This window comes from Acomys minous (genome assembly GCF_964271855.1).
Source record: "Acomys minous genome assembly, chromosome: 11".
Taxonomy (NCBI): domain Eukaryota; kingdom Metazoa; phylum Chordata; class Mammalia; order Rodentia; family Muridae; genus Acomys; species Acomys minous.
In genome coordinates, this window is record NC_140492.1 from 46,268,816 (window position 1) to 46,284,003 (window position 15,188).

At 37.9% G+C, this 15,188-nt stretch overlaps 1 protein-coding gene across 4 annotated transcripts in view; it reads left to right on the forward strand.

The window, feature by feature from the left end:
- NECTIN3 (nectin cell adhesion molecule 3) overlaps positions 1–15,188 on the forward strand; it is a 110,179-nt gene that overhangs the window by 35,380 nt on the left and 59,611 nt on the right. For all 4 annotated transcript variants that reach the window (XM_084801574.1, XM_084801573.1, XM_084801572.1 and 1 more), the window contains exons 2-5: positions 1,529–1,870; positions 5,775–6,071; positions 7,568–7,685; positions 10,650–10,801. In XM_084801574.1, the coding sequence (XP_084657700.1) occupies positions 1,529–1,870; positions 5,775–6,071; positions 7,568–7,685; positions 10,650–10,801 (909 nt within the window). The remainder of the gene's footprint in view (positions 1–1,528; positions 1,871–5,774; positions 6,072–7,567; positions 7,686–10,649; positions 10,802–15,188) is intronic.

Consider the following 15,188-nt stretch of genomic DNA (forward strand, 5'->3'; position numbering starts at 1 on the left):
AGTTTAGCTGGCCTTCCCCTCCTCTCCTTCCTGTTTCCCATCTGCTTGTCCTGTTCCTGCCACCCAATACAAATCAATAGTCATGAGACTTTCATGTGTTTATTCATAATCTCGGGCTTTTTGCCTGACTGTAACCCATCTTTGTGCTAAAACACCTTAAAATACTGCACATCATACATCTTGAGTTATGTCAGCATTTAGAATCAGTAATGGATGATGGTAAATTGAGGGTCTTGATAACAAGCAGTGGTTTCAAGAACACCAGAACATTTCTTTCAGGGCTGTTAAATAGTGTTATAAATGATCAGTACCTTTCTGTGATAACCTTAGTCATCTGTTAGAAGGTACACTTTCCCACCTACTCAATTGTTCCAATAATACATTCCCTCTAAAAAGAGAAATAATATTGTTTCAGATTGTTGTCTAGGACTGAGGAGTGCTCCAGGGTGGCACAGCCTGTGAATCCGTGAGATGGGGCTGTGAAGGGGGTCATGAGGTTGAAGGCCAGACTTGTCTACATAGCAAGACCGTTTCAAAACGAAACAGAAAACATTAAAAAAAAAAGGGGGGGGGTTTTAATAAAATTTAATGCATTTAAAAGTTATTTTGATTCCTTTTACATATGTATCTTCATTTAAAGTGATAGACATAAACTTAAGTTTTAAAGCTATTGCTATAATTTATATTTGGGATCTTAGTTTGGCTCCCTAGTTCTTGGGTGTCTTTGTCAGGTCACATGTGTGGCGAGCTCTCTAAGGGCAGCCTCTTTGTTTTAAAGTGTTTACTGAGCAGTGTCTTGAAGACGGTGTGATCAGTACTGGCCACCTTCAGAGTGAGCCTGATTCTCTATGGCTTCTGGGAAGGAAAGCATGGCAAAGTTTGGTGTCATTTGAATTTAAACTTGCTCATGGGACTTTGCTTCACTCAGATGAAAAAATCAATTTTATAATAATAAATATAATAATATTAAATATTTCATCAGTATTTTCTGGAAGTTGGTTTATCACGGAAGATTTTTTTAATAGAGAATTTTAGTGCGGAAGGATTTCACAAGAAACTACTTTGGTCTTATATTTGACTTGAAAGATCTTAATAAGTTGTTTGTTGTTACATTTTTTAAAAACCACCTTAAAACTTGGTGACTTTGAGATAACATCCACTCGTCTTAGGTCCTATGGTTCTGTGGGCAAGTACACCTAGACATATTTCAGCGGGCCCCTGCTTTAGATTCCCCTGATGCTGCAGTCAAGGGGTCAGCTAGGTCTGAAATCCTGGGTGGACTTCTGATGGGCAAGCACCTGCTTCCATGCTTGTTCCCAGGATGGGTCACGTTCTACTGAGCTCACTGCTGACTGATTGGCAGTCGTGTTGGATCTGACTAAAAGCTCTTTTCAGTTTTGGGTTGAGGTTTGTGGGTGAATGGGATGGGGGGTCGGATAGGTGTATGTGTGTAGAGGGAGAGGAGGATATGTTAGCACAGCGCTTCCACTATCAAAACTATGACGTGTGTTTTGTGTTTTCCCTGTAGGTGCCTTAGCTGGATCGATTATTGTGGAGCCACATGTCACAGCAGTGTGGGGAAAGAATGTTTCATTGAAGTGTTTAATTGAAGTGAATGAAACTATAACACAGATCTCATGGGAGAAGATACATGGTAAAAGCACACAGACTGTTGCAGTTCATCATCCTCAGTATGGATTCTCTGTTCAAGGAGATTATCAGGGAAGAGTTTTGTTCAAAAACTATTCACTTAATGATGCAACGATTACTCTGCATAACATAGGCTTCTCAGATTCTGGAAAGTACATATGCAAAGCTGTTACATTCCCACTTGGAAATGCCCAGTCCTCTACAACTGTGACTGTGTTAGGTAAGTGTGCTTGAGTTGGGCTTGACAACTATGATAAATATTATAATAAAAATGTTTTGAAGAGCATAAAATGAGGAGTTCTGTAAATTTTATTTAAATTAAAACCATTTAGATATATGTTCTCAAATTCTGTCTTAAAGTTGTGTATTTCCTGTAAGCAAAGTCTGTGTGTACTTATCTTTAATGCTGCATAGTTTTTTTCATAATAGTTAGCACTTTAATTCTAATGCCAGGATCACATTCTTATTGTGATAAATGTCTGGCCATCCAAGTGTTCTCTAAGGAAGTGTAGGATAGAAGGAATTGAAATGGTTGGAAATGGACCACTGAAAAAGAAGTTTGTTAGTTGATGGGAGAATATGTTTGAAATGTAAGAAATTTCAAGTCTGGAATATGTGAAAATATCTTAAGGAAGGAATGGATAATGTGATGTTTCCACTGTAAACGTGAGCTTGTGCTGCTGCCTCAGCTGCTCCTGGGCTTTCACTGTTGAGGTCATAGTTCATAGGCCTGCAGCCTTGCTCTCACTTGGAAGCATGTTAGACGTACAGCATTTGGGGCCGGCCCCTTTGTGTCTTATTGAATGGTATTCCCTAGGTTTAACAAGCTCCTAAGGGGTTCAGGGAGGCAGATGATGAAGAATGCTCAGCAGAGGGCATCTGAACTACGCAGCCAAGAGTGTATCAACTAGTTGTAGATGAGCAAGAAAAAAATATCATTCAAAATATCATTCAAAATTGACTTGAGCATGTTCTTGAAGAGGAAAGAAAGCTTTAGTGAGCTTGTAGGCTACTTTACGCCAACTCTTCAGCGAAGGCATTTGGAACCTTGAAGTATCTATGAAGAGCATGACTGCATTAGTGCTGGAGAAGACGGCAGTATAGAATCCACCCTTGCACTGAAGTGGATTCGACCTGAAGAATTAGGAAGAAACGTGAAGCTCAAGTGAGCTTTATACATATGGAAGGGAAAGAGGGTTTCTCAGCCTTTGGGCTAAGACAAGTGAAGCAAGAGGCAAAAATCTAAGTGTAATCCTGTCCAGTGTTGAGTGTCCAATCTCATTTGCTTTGTGTTTCAAAGATTTGCATTCTCAGAGTAGTAGGAATTTCAAAGCAGATCATGCTTGAAGTCATAGACCCAGTGTATATTACTTAAGAAGGCTGAACTTGAAAGTCCTGGCCTGGTTAGATTATAGGAGCTTGTTAGAAAGAAAGATCTTTTCTGGAAGGAGATATCTTTAGTCTTAAAGTATTTCTACTTTAAATCAAATACAGGTCTGCCCTGTTTGAGTACCATCAGTCTTACCAGTAAGGGCAGTATTCAACACCCTGTAAACAAGACAATAAGAACAAAGTTATGGCTGGGGATGTGGCTGAGTTGGTAGAGTATCCAGCTACAATGAAGGCTGTTTTGACCCCAGCGCTGCATACATTTGCCATAGCTTGGGGTGGGGGGCGCCAGCAGTGGAGCACATTCTAGTAACGCCTCCATTTTGGAGGTGGGGGCAGACAGCAGAAGCTCACAGTCACAGCATGCTACCAAGTGACTTTGACACCAGCCTGGGAAACATTGGCTACCTTATAAAATACCCAAATGGATTTGTACAGATAAAGGATGTTGGAATTACCAGAGGTTTTTCTTGTGCCATTTGGAGAAATACATCAATCTATAAATTTATGGAAAGAATTAGAAACAAACAAAAATCATGTAGTATTTGGCATCAAATTTGAGATTATTTCCTAGTATATAAATAGCCAGCCATTTCAAATAAAAACAAACAAACAAACAAACAGATCACTCAGTTCATTTGAATTACTGTATAAGACGACATTTTAACCCTGAAAAATCCGTGCCAAAGTCGGGGTCGTCTCATACTGGGTACTTACCTGCAGCCTGCTCCCCTCGCTTCATATGTCCAGTGCGTATAGTGGGGGTGCACAGTCAATTTCCTGCTCTGTGCTGGCAGGGAGGAGCAAGCTGCACCTGTTTTCCTGTACCCCCAGGAGGAGAATGTGAGTGTGGATTGGCTCTCCACCAGAACTTGCCTATTCAACTCAGGGTTGAGTGTGGAGCACGCCTTAAAGGGGCAGTGTGGGCTGGCACTAGCTGTCTGCTGGCTATGCCCTGCCTGGAAATAGACACATGTCCACGTCTGCTGCATAGAGTGTGCGTTAGAGGAGGGGTAGTCAGTCTTACATGGCGAGTATATTCCAAATCCAATTTTAGCTGGAGAAGTTGTGGGTTGTCGTATATGCTGGAAAATATGGTAACTATTTCAAAAGCACTGAAGATGTAACTCAGTGACAGCGTGTGTCTGGCATCCATTGGACCTTGGCTCAGTTGAAGAATCTCAAGACAACCAAACCGAACCAAAGAACAACAAAAACCATACAGAACAGTAGAATGGCAAGCTTGAAACTGTTAAAAATATATGCTACATATAATTTAAAAGAACCTATTTTCTAAGGTTTATGTATGACCATTACATGTCATTAAAAAAATACTGCCTCACTTTAATATGCACCTGTCAGAAAAAGAAGTTCAAAATGAATCCTAGTGTGGTGGTGCATGCCTCAGGGAGTCAGAGGCAGATTGCTGTGAGTTTGAGGCCAGCCTGGTCTACAAAGTGAGTCCCGGATAGCCAAGGCTACATAGAGAAACCCTGTCTCGAAAAACAACAACAACAAAGTTTAAATGACCCCAACACATATGTGAAGTTCTCTATCTTCACTTATAACCTGAGAAATTTACATTTTAATGATGTGTCCTGTCATATATGAAATTGGTAAATAATTGTCTGGTAACCTCAGCTGGTGGGATAGATCCATATCTTGAAAATTGCAAGATAACTGGCTCCTTAAGTAAATTTAGGTGAAAATGAAAATAAACATGATAGAAGCAGTTCTAGTATTTGGGACAAACCAGAAAAAGTTGTGTATAATTATTTCAATATATAAAGATGAATGATGGTTACAGAACTATTTAGGGAAAACAGGGAACAACTCTAGTATATGCCAGTAGTAAATTCTAGTATAAATAAATGATTCTGCCATATAAATAAATTCTACAATAATTAAAACTCCACACGGATCTAAATTATGGCAAAATAGTTGATGTGAATTTCCAAATAATAAAGCTAAATAAGTGGATATTTAATGGGTGGTTGAATAAAGAAAGCCTGAACAACTAATGTACAAAAGTTGTGTCATACACTCTAGGCACAGGTTAAGTAAGGCTGTCTGCTTCAGATTTGCCTTACTGATTTTGATGAGAAGATACTTAAAATTCCTTTACCAAGTTAGCATTGTGGTTCCACATTAAAGCAGATAAAGTGTGACAAGGAGAGACACGAGGAACTTGTGTGCTGCCGCTGTTTGTTCAGATGGTGGGGGTTACATTGGTATTTACTGTAGATATGTTTGCTACCTGTGTTTCCCTTCTTCCCCTTTGTTTCTCAGTGAGGAAGTACATAGAGAAATATTAATAGCCTTTAAAGTAAAATACAGAACAAGAGAACACAAGATACACATCAGAGGTAGAGCAAAACTAGTAACTCATTTAAAGGTTATTTGCTTTAAACTTTTTGCTTATGATGAAGTAAGATAAAAGTCTATTTCAAAAGTAATGGCTCTAATATGATAAAGGAAATTATGGTCACAGTCATAGAAACTTTTAATTTGGCTATAGTTCATTCATCTCAGAATGTGAAACTTTATCACGGACAGCCGTGAGAATTTAAAATTTGGCCTCTTGTTACAGGAATGCAAGTGATGTTGCCATTACTTAAAAAAGAATACTTACATGATTTTATTTGTATTTGTCCTAAGATTATGAAATTCTAGATGTGGCTAGAACAAGTTGTAAGTACTTTCTTAATTGAAGTACAATTCTTTTTTTTTAACAGTTGAACCCACAGTGAGCCTGATAAAAGGGCCAGATTCTTTAATTGATGGAGGAAATGAAACAGTAGCAGCCATTTGTGTAGCAGCTACTGGAAAGCCAGTCGCACATATTGACTGGGAAGGTGATCTTGGCGAAATGGAATCTACCACAACTTCTTTTCCCAATGAAACAGCAACGATTGTCAGCCAGTACAAGCTGTTTCCCACAAGATTTGCTAGAGGAAGGCGGATCACTTGTGTCGTAAAACACCCAGCCTTAGAAAAGGACATCCGATACTCTTTCATCCTAGACATCCAGTGTAAGTATGCTTCAGCATCTGCCTGCAACGTAAGCCGCCCACTATATTTTCTTCTGTCCACAGAGGTCCTTTCCAAATTCAGATATTCCTACAGCAGAGTTGCTCAACTTTAATGTGCTAAATTTTGTCATTTTGAGACTTTGAAGTAGGCTGGCCTTAAGGAAATTGTGGAAACTTGTACTTCTTACAAGACGAACAACTGCCCTGTCTTTAATTGGCTGCTCACCCTGTCCTGGGTCTTACTGTTTTCAATAAGAATCTCTTGCTTAGCCAGATGGCGGTGGCAGTGCATGCCTTTAATCCCTGTACGGGGAAGGCAGAGGCAGGAGGATCTCTGTCAGTTTGAGGCCAGCTTGCTCTACAGACTGAGTTCCAGGACAGCCAGAGCTACACAAAGAAACCCTGTTTCACCATTGCCCCCCCCACACCCCAAAAAAGAAGAAAAGAAAAAAAAAATTGCCTTTCCAGATACAGTTAAGCTAGCTTGAAAGCCTTGTCTTTTTCCAGTACTATTCTAAGGTGATCATACTGAAAATATCACAATTTTTATGTGGTTAAAAGTATTTTAAAGATATCATTTGAGGTAGTAAAACCATACACGAATCAAAGCCTGCAAACTTTGTACCTAAAAATTTTGAAGCAGTCTCTCACATGTGTCTTAATATTTTCATGTGTATGTACATTTCACTTTTCATCAGTTTCTGTTTTGATACATTGTGATTTGTTTCTCATTTCAAATTTTTGAGTAAAAAAAAAGGTGGTTGCTTATATCTCTTTAGCAAGGGTGCCTCACCTAAGGCAGATTGGAGATATGATTAGCAAGTGTTTAGTTGTGCTTTCAGTTCTATACCTGAAGCTTGGCGTCGTCTACATGGGGCTCTGAGGTGGTTTTACTGTGGTTACTTCTTGCGGAAATGCCATGGTAAGGCGTTTAGATTATACTGCTCATCAATAAGACAGGCCACAGTCATGCTGTACATGTATATAGACTCTGGCTACAGTGAGTGCTTTATTCCTGTCGAGGCCCTAGCTATTTACAGTACTTGCAGATAGTCTCAAAGTGTGTGCCACAGCTCTTCACGAGCACTGAATATTAATTTTAATGTGTGAATCTTCTCTTAGATTAAGCATGCTTTCCAAGTCAGTTTTATAAGGTAATTGGTACTAAGCTAAGGCAGTATCTACATGCTGTGTCTCATGATTTAATTAAGTAGTATATATTTTTGTTTATGTCTATAATTTATTAAGCATTATATTCAGCATCTATGCTAAATGGTTCAATGGGTGATTTTATTGGGTGTCTGAATTCGTTCATTCATTCATTTTCTTACTCAAGTACTGTTTACTGAATATTGTCTTCCCTGGTGATTATGTTGAAAGTAAGGAGAAATAATTTCCATTCTTCCAAAGCTTATCTATTGCACTAATGTTTTTCATTGTATAGTATATTTACTTATAACAAAAGATATTTGTGTCCTGCATGCATTGATTTATAGATGCTCCTGAAGTTTCAGTAACAGGATATGATGGAAATTGGTTTGTGGGAAGAAGAGGTGTTAACCTCAAGTGTAATGCTGATGCAAATCCTCCGCCCTTCAAGTCCACGTGGAGCAGGTAATACTGAATTAAGCTCACAGTAACCGAGTGTTTAAAAGAGAAATGTATTCTTAAGTGTACTAAGGCTGATCTTAATCAGTGCAGTGTGTATTAATAGCTGAAGAAATTAAACAAATGAGAGTTTTGTTAGTATTTTTCTACCCTGTTGTCTCTTACCATCCAGTCCTGGCATTTCTGTTCCTGCATACTGGCAGCAGTGGTCGAGATTTTAGCTTTTTTCCCCCTTATGATTACTGTCATGGGTCTGATGAAAGCTAGCCAGCAGGGAGGAGGAGTCCACTTGAGTTTCAGCTCAGTTTCTCTATATCCTATAATTAAGGTGTACGATACTTTCAGCAGTAGAGTCTTAACTAATTCTGTTAGACAACCAAGAGAAGTAGCAAGAGGTTATATTATCCGGACTTCGAGGGCCTAGGTAATAAAGAGGCGGCTCATATCTAGCACTAGGATTTTTGTTTACTAATTGATGGCTTTTAGGGACAGCACTAAACAAGACCCACAGAATGGCTCTCATCTGTCAATCTTGGTTTTGGCTTACAGTTAAGTTAGTGAATCTCCATATGGCCTTTTCATATATACATCATTGAGATCACCCCCTCCCCTGTTCCCTCCCTCCCTTCCCTACCCATAACCTTAGACTGTCCATTGGTAGTGGGTATTTTGACTACTTTCATGTCACCCTTGTTGTACTACACTCCCTTTATGGCACACCCAACCCAGTGGGCCTGTCTAACTTCCCTGGCTTCCACAGGTATTCCAAGTTAAATGCAAATTTAGATTCAGTGCTAAGGTCTATCTATGAAAGAGAACATGATGTGCTTTGTTTCTGTGCCTGGGTTATCTCACTTAGAATTTTTCCAGTTCCATTTATTTGCAAATTCATTATCATTTTTCTTCACAGCTGCATGAAATTATATTGTGTCTATCTACATTTTTATTATGCATTGATCAATTGATGAATATCTAAGCTGATTCCATTTCTTAGCTATTGTGAGTAGAGCAGCGTTGGACATGGTTGAACAAATATCTCTGTAGTATGGTATAGAGAGAGTCCTTTGGCTACATCCATACCAGTGGTGTATCTGGGTGGTATGATAGTTCTATTTGTAGCCTTTTGAAGAACTGCTTCTCATAGTGGCTGCATTACTTTATACTACTAACACTGACTAAGTCCTCTTCTTTGTCTGTACCCATGGAGACAGTAAAGACCTTAGATCTTCTGGATCTGTAATGAAACACTTGTGAAGGGGCCATATGAGTGCTAGGAACCATTTGTTTTCTTGATGATAGCCATTCTATTGAGTGAAGTCAACTCTCAGAGTAGCTTTAATTTGTATTTCTTTGATGGCTAACAATCTCTAAATTTAAAAATGTTCATTAGCTGCTGTTATTATTGTTGTTGTTGTTATTATTATTATTATTATCAAAGAATACTCTGTTTAGATTGTTTGGTCTCTGTTGCTATGGTGAAACACTCTGACCTAAAACAACTTAGGGGAAGAAATGATTTATTCCTATTTACTAGTCATAGTCCATCATTGGGAAAAGTTGGGTCAGGAAACAAAGCAGAAGTCATGGAGCATTGCTGCTTGTTGGCTCTTCAACAAGTCCGTACTTAGCTAGCTTTCGTGTACAGCTCAATTCCATCTACCTAGGGATGTTGGTGTCCACAGTAGGCTGTACCTTCCTTTATTAAGTAATAGTGAAACATTTCCCCTAGCATGCCGATAATCCAGTCTGATCTGGGAAACCCTTCGGTTAAGATTCCCTTCTCATGTGACTCAGAGCTCTAACAGACTGACACTTAAGCAAACTAGGTCTTAGCTCTATAGCCTGTTTTTAAGATTAGATTCTTTTCTTTATGTGCGTGTGTTTTTTTTTTTCCATTTTCTTATGTGTCTATTCTGTAGAATACAAAGATTTGTCTTTGATTGTATGGGCTTTCCTTTGTTGCACACAAGCTATTTATTTTCATGAAGTCCAGTTTGTTGGTTGTTGGCTTTGTTTTCTGTGTGACACAAGTCCTATTTAAAAAACATTTGCCTCTACCACATCTTGTAGCACGTTGCCTTGCTGGTCCTGTAACAGTTTCAGAGTCCGTGGTTATGCATTGGGTTATTCTATCCATCTAGAGTTGACTGTTATGCCAGGATAGATCTAGAGATGGAGTTTCCCTCTACGGTGAATGATGTTGAATGCAGAGCTTCGTAGCTGCTCAAGGTCCTGAGGCAAAGCGATGGTTGAGGACTCAACCCTAAATAGGACATTTGTACCGCTCCACCAAAAGCTCAGGGAATAGTGTGAAGTGTGAAGATGAGAAGAGCTGTGAAATGCTGTTTTCTATGCCCAACACAATCAATGCGTCATGATCTTACAGTAGCTGTGGCGGCCATACAAGACTCAACCTGTCCCCAGGCAATCATGTATCAAGAAGGGACTTACAAGACCCATCCCTGCTTACTCCTGAATTCTCAGGGAAAGGGAGAGAGAGACCTTGTTTTCAGCTAGGTGCTCTTGGATGAGCCCGCTAGGCTACAGTAGATAGTTCCAAATTCATGCACACCAACAATTTTGGTTAATGTCACAGTGTCACAAAAGGACATGAATAAGAAAAGCAACTGTTGAGTTGTGGGGGGGGCAGAAGGGGTTTGGAGCTTCATAGATGGTGGAGGTTGACAATTATCAGGATACAGTGTCTGTAATGATGAAATTATTGGAAGAAATTTAATAAATGCTATCAGAATTTTCCTTCTCATTATACTGACCTATCCAACATACCTGGATTAATTTTCCTAAGAAGTGGGTGTATGTAATGGGCTTGGGTAGTTCATCTTTATTGAAATGAAAATTACAAACTCTATTCAAAAGATACGGAGTTTTACTGGGTAAAAAATAAGTTTTAATACTTATGTTTGCTATGTGAAGCTATTTAAAGTAATGTCGTACTTTTTAAACATCTAGACTGGATGGGCAATGGCCCGATGGCCTGTTGGCTTCAGACAGCACTCTTCATTTTGTCCACCCACTGACTTTCAATTATTCTGGCGTTTATGTCTGTAAAGTGACAAATTCCCTTGGTCAAAGAAGTGATCAAAAGGTCATCTACATTTCAGGTAAGCTACTGCCTTTTTCCAAGAGGAGTTAAAGTGGTCATATAACAATTGTAATCTGACATTGTGCTATAATTTATACTTGGAACAATTTAGGTACAATTATAGGAAGTGTTTAAAATAACACAAAAATGATATAATAAAGTAACAGCATTTAAACTATATATATATATATATATATATATATATATATATATATATATATATATAAAGTGGCAGTTCTTTGGGGAAAATGTCAAAATGTGTATGCAACAAGGTCTGCATTTCTTTGGTAGCATGCTTTTTAAAATTTTGTGTTTAAATAATGAAGTGTTTTGTTTTTGTTTTTTCCTTTATTTGCTGCTCTGCATGTAACTGTCTGATAAGTAAAATGGGATATTAACTTTGTTAATTTGGCTTTGGGTAGAACATTGTTTGGCACTGGAGAAGGGACTGCCGTTTTAGGTTAATGAGAGGTAAAGTAAGAATGCTACTGTAAGGGTAACACATATGAAGTAAAATTTGATATTTTTAAAAATTTTGAAGCCCTGAAAATGTTGACTTTTGTTTTCCATATCCTGCTCATTTCACTATGAAAGTTTTGTTAATTTGGTTTAGTATAAATTTAAGCATTCACAAAGTATAAGAACAAAATCCGTATTTTTACTAATAGCTATAATTACTCATGAGATACTAATATAGGAAAAATACATTAAAATATTTGAATGATTCTTAATGATCAGAAGTATATTGGAGTGTTCAGCTCTAGCTCATGGTAAATGAGGATGAGAAAAGGGACTCTGAAATTAAGGTTTGTATTATGGGTTAGATAGTTACAGCACTCAGCCTCTTCACGTGTAAGAATAATTATGAATTGTAGAAAGCATTATACTTGTGTTTTCAGTGCTGCGTGGTCCTGTGTTTGCCCCCAGTGTCACTGCAACCTAGTGACATGCTACTGCAGATGCTCACCTGCCTTCAAGACAAGCAGTGGATTAGGGCTTGGGGCACAGCAAAGGCTCCTGTTTTCCCTATGATAATTGCAAGGAACGTAAAGCCATGAACATCCACATACAGCTCCTTAGCAACAGCGTTTAGGTGGGAAGTTGATTAGTCTGAGAGTCGCCTTTTTCCCTTAAAAGACAAGCCACAGGCAGTGTATATTTAAATTATTTTAAAAACTTGAATTTTAGTTTCCTGGAGAGTATTTAACTTTTGTTCTTTTTACACAGCTTCCTGTGGAGTATTTGGTCTTAGCTCCAAATGTTATTGTGTCGTCTTTCAGGTTCAAGTTGGTCTCTTACATATGTGTACTGATACATCTGTGATAGCCAAGCTTTATACTGTGTGGGTTCTAAAGTTATGTTATCTTTTGAAGAATTCTCAGCCTTTGTTTGCAGTTGCCTATTTAGGATCATTAATTATATGTAGAAATTGAGTAGACATTTACAACTCACCCTGTTCAAAATCAGGGTCGGTCCTGACTTGGCTCATGCTTCTAGATCCAAACCTCTTTCTCTGTCAGTTTTTCCTTTCAGTTGCTTGTGCGTTCTGTCATGAACATTCACTCAAGATACAGCCCTTTTATCAAGCTCCTTTTCAACTTTCTTCTATACCTCTCTCAGTCCATCAACAAACCAGTCTCAGCTTTCCTGTACACTTTATGGAATATTATCCACTCTACACCTTTTCTACAGTTACCGCTTTGAACCATACAACCAGAACATTACCTATAAAGTTGATAATCTCCTGCTTTGGGCCAGTCACCCGTCAATGAATATTCATATAAGCATCTAGTCATGCTTTTAAAGAGTACATTAGATTATGTCACTCCTCAAAAGCTTCCCCGAGCTTCCATTTACCCTTGGTTAAAATCAGATCTATACCGACCTGAAGAACAGGTCTTTGTGTGCACTTTGACGTCATGTCATCTTCTATGTTCCTTGCTCATGGGCCGTCCACTGTGGCCTCCCTTTTCCTTGAACATAACAGGCATACTTCTGCCTCGGAATTTGCATTTTTCATTTCCATAGCCTGGAGATGTCCACTAAGCCTCATCATAGATCTTCCCTTACTTCTTTTCCCAAACTGTGAGATTTTCTAACAAAGTCTCTCTCCTTTCTATGATTCTCCACACCCTTTTACTTCCCCCCATCTTCTGTCCTATTCTTCTCTTTGGTACTTGTCAATACTGGCATATTTCATCTTTGTATTCAGCTTATCTGTTTTTACTCCCACTAGAAGTTAATGCTTAAGAAGTCAAGGATTTGTGTCTTCTTTAATCATGGCTATATTGTTGCCATGTACAATAATCTGTGACACACAGTAGGCATTCAGTACATTTTCGTTGCATGAGTGAAAAAAATTCGAGTTAGGAAAGAAGTAACTTTATTTTCTTTGTTTAGGAAACTGATGACTAACCCTTTTTTAAAAAATCAAAAGCTATTAGGTATTATAAAGTGGGGAGACAACTTTGAGTAAATAGGAGAAGTCAGTTTAATTACTCAGAGTACTGCTGGAGAAAATAACATTGTGAGATGCAATGTTTATCAAGTAATCAAGAATTGGATCTTCTGAGTCTATGGTACTGCCTGTCACTATGCTGAGTACAGTAGCTGTCTCTTTTGCTGAGTGTATTATCTTCAGTAGCCTCAGTGTGCTGGTGCTTTTACAAGGTGCTTTTTCATCAACCTATTGGGGTTTTATCAGGATAAGAGGCTATAATTGACACAGTAAGATATCATTTCAGTGTTAGATTAGTTTTTAAAAATAAATAATCTTAAAATATATAATAATTTATTCATATTATATGACAAGAATCAAGAGTCAAAAAATTTTACTTAGAAAAATATGAATTAACAACTGTGAATAAATTGTTTTCTTAGTATCTTTCTGTTTCTCACATTAGTGGCCATCAGGTATGGACCGAAGGCCATGGCTCATGATTGCAGTAGTCAGCTTAGGTTGCTGCACTGCCCTCTAGCACAGTGAGTGTCCCTCCAGGGTGCTCCAGTGACTCTTAGGCTAGTACTAGCTGACTGTTGGAAACTGTTTTCCTGATTTGCTGTTTGCTTGTCCTTTGCCATAACTAGTTTATTACTTCTCTGAAAGTAGAATATCAAATTGACATTTCACATCAGTCCAACATTGCTACTACTCTGCACAGTTGAATTTCATATTACTGATTTTAGGATCCAGGCCTTAAATTTAAGAACCTACAAATGCTAAATTCTAACTAAGATATGCAATCTAAAAAATTTGAAAAGTATATATGTAAAAAATTAAGGTCAATAGATTTAATTTTTAACACAATTATTAGGCTGAATTGTGTCTTATGGCTACAAGGTATTCCTGAATATGCTATTTGTTCTCTTATTCGGCAGAACTGAATAATTTTTTGGCAAAACAGACTAAAAAGACACTTCCTTTGGTAGAGACCTCAGAATCAACTGCAATTTTATATTTGTCTTCATCAAATGTTTAGCAAAGAATATAAAAATAACTGATTGAAACAATAATTAGTGATATGTGATTTTAAATCACTCTATATAAGTAGTTGTTGATGATTATGAAAACCTTTCACCAAGATTCATTCTATGTAAAGGTAAAGGTAGGACAGCTGTACACTGCCACGTGTCCATTGCTTACAAGGTAAATGGAGTGTTCTCTCTTCCCATGCTGGCATTATGGCCATGATACCTTTAACACTAGGGAAGAAGAGTGAATTGAAAAGTGTCTAGGGCCACTAATAAGGCTAATAAGGTTTTAATTATTTTTCTTAGACAAATCTTTATTTTATTAAATATGAAGGGAAAAAGTAGATATTCAGTTTTGTACATATAAAAAAAACTTTGCAAGTGGAAATAAAAGTGTTAAGTTTTTATCAATAGATTATAACACTGTCGAGTATTATATTTTCTACTAGATGGGCGCTCAGGCGTATGCATTGCTCTAAAAAATAAATCAGGGACCATCATAAGCATTGTAAGCCTCCATGTATACAGATATATAAAGATGTATAAGTTTAAATAATGTAGGCAATTTGTATTTTTATTTCAGTGTGCTGGTACATTTTTTTTCTTGGTAATCATTACATACGCGTCTTTCAATAACTTGGCTGCCCTGTGACTCCCCTATAAAATGCATACATTGTCTCACAAAGAAGCTTAGGTTTTTGTCTTATTTCTTTAGTACCTTATACGAAGCTTTACTTTTTTGATACTAAAAAGAATCCTTCAGACTCCCAGTTGGTTTCTTCAGCATGAATTGCCCCACTAGAAAGGATTGTCTCCTTAGCCCTCCTGGGTTTGCATACACTTGCACTCAATAGCACCTGTCAGTGTTAACTGTTACAGCAGCTTAAACCATAGGAACAGAGCTCTACGGCATTTGGTGTTTTTTTTTTTTTTAA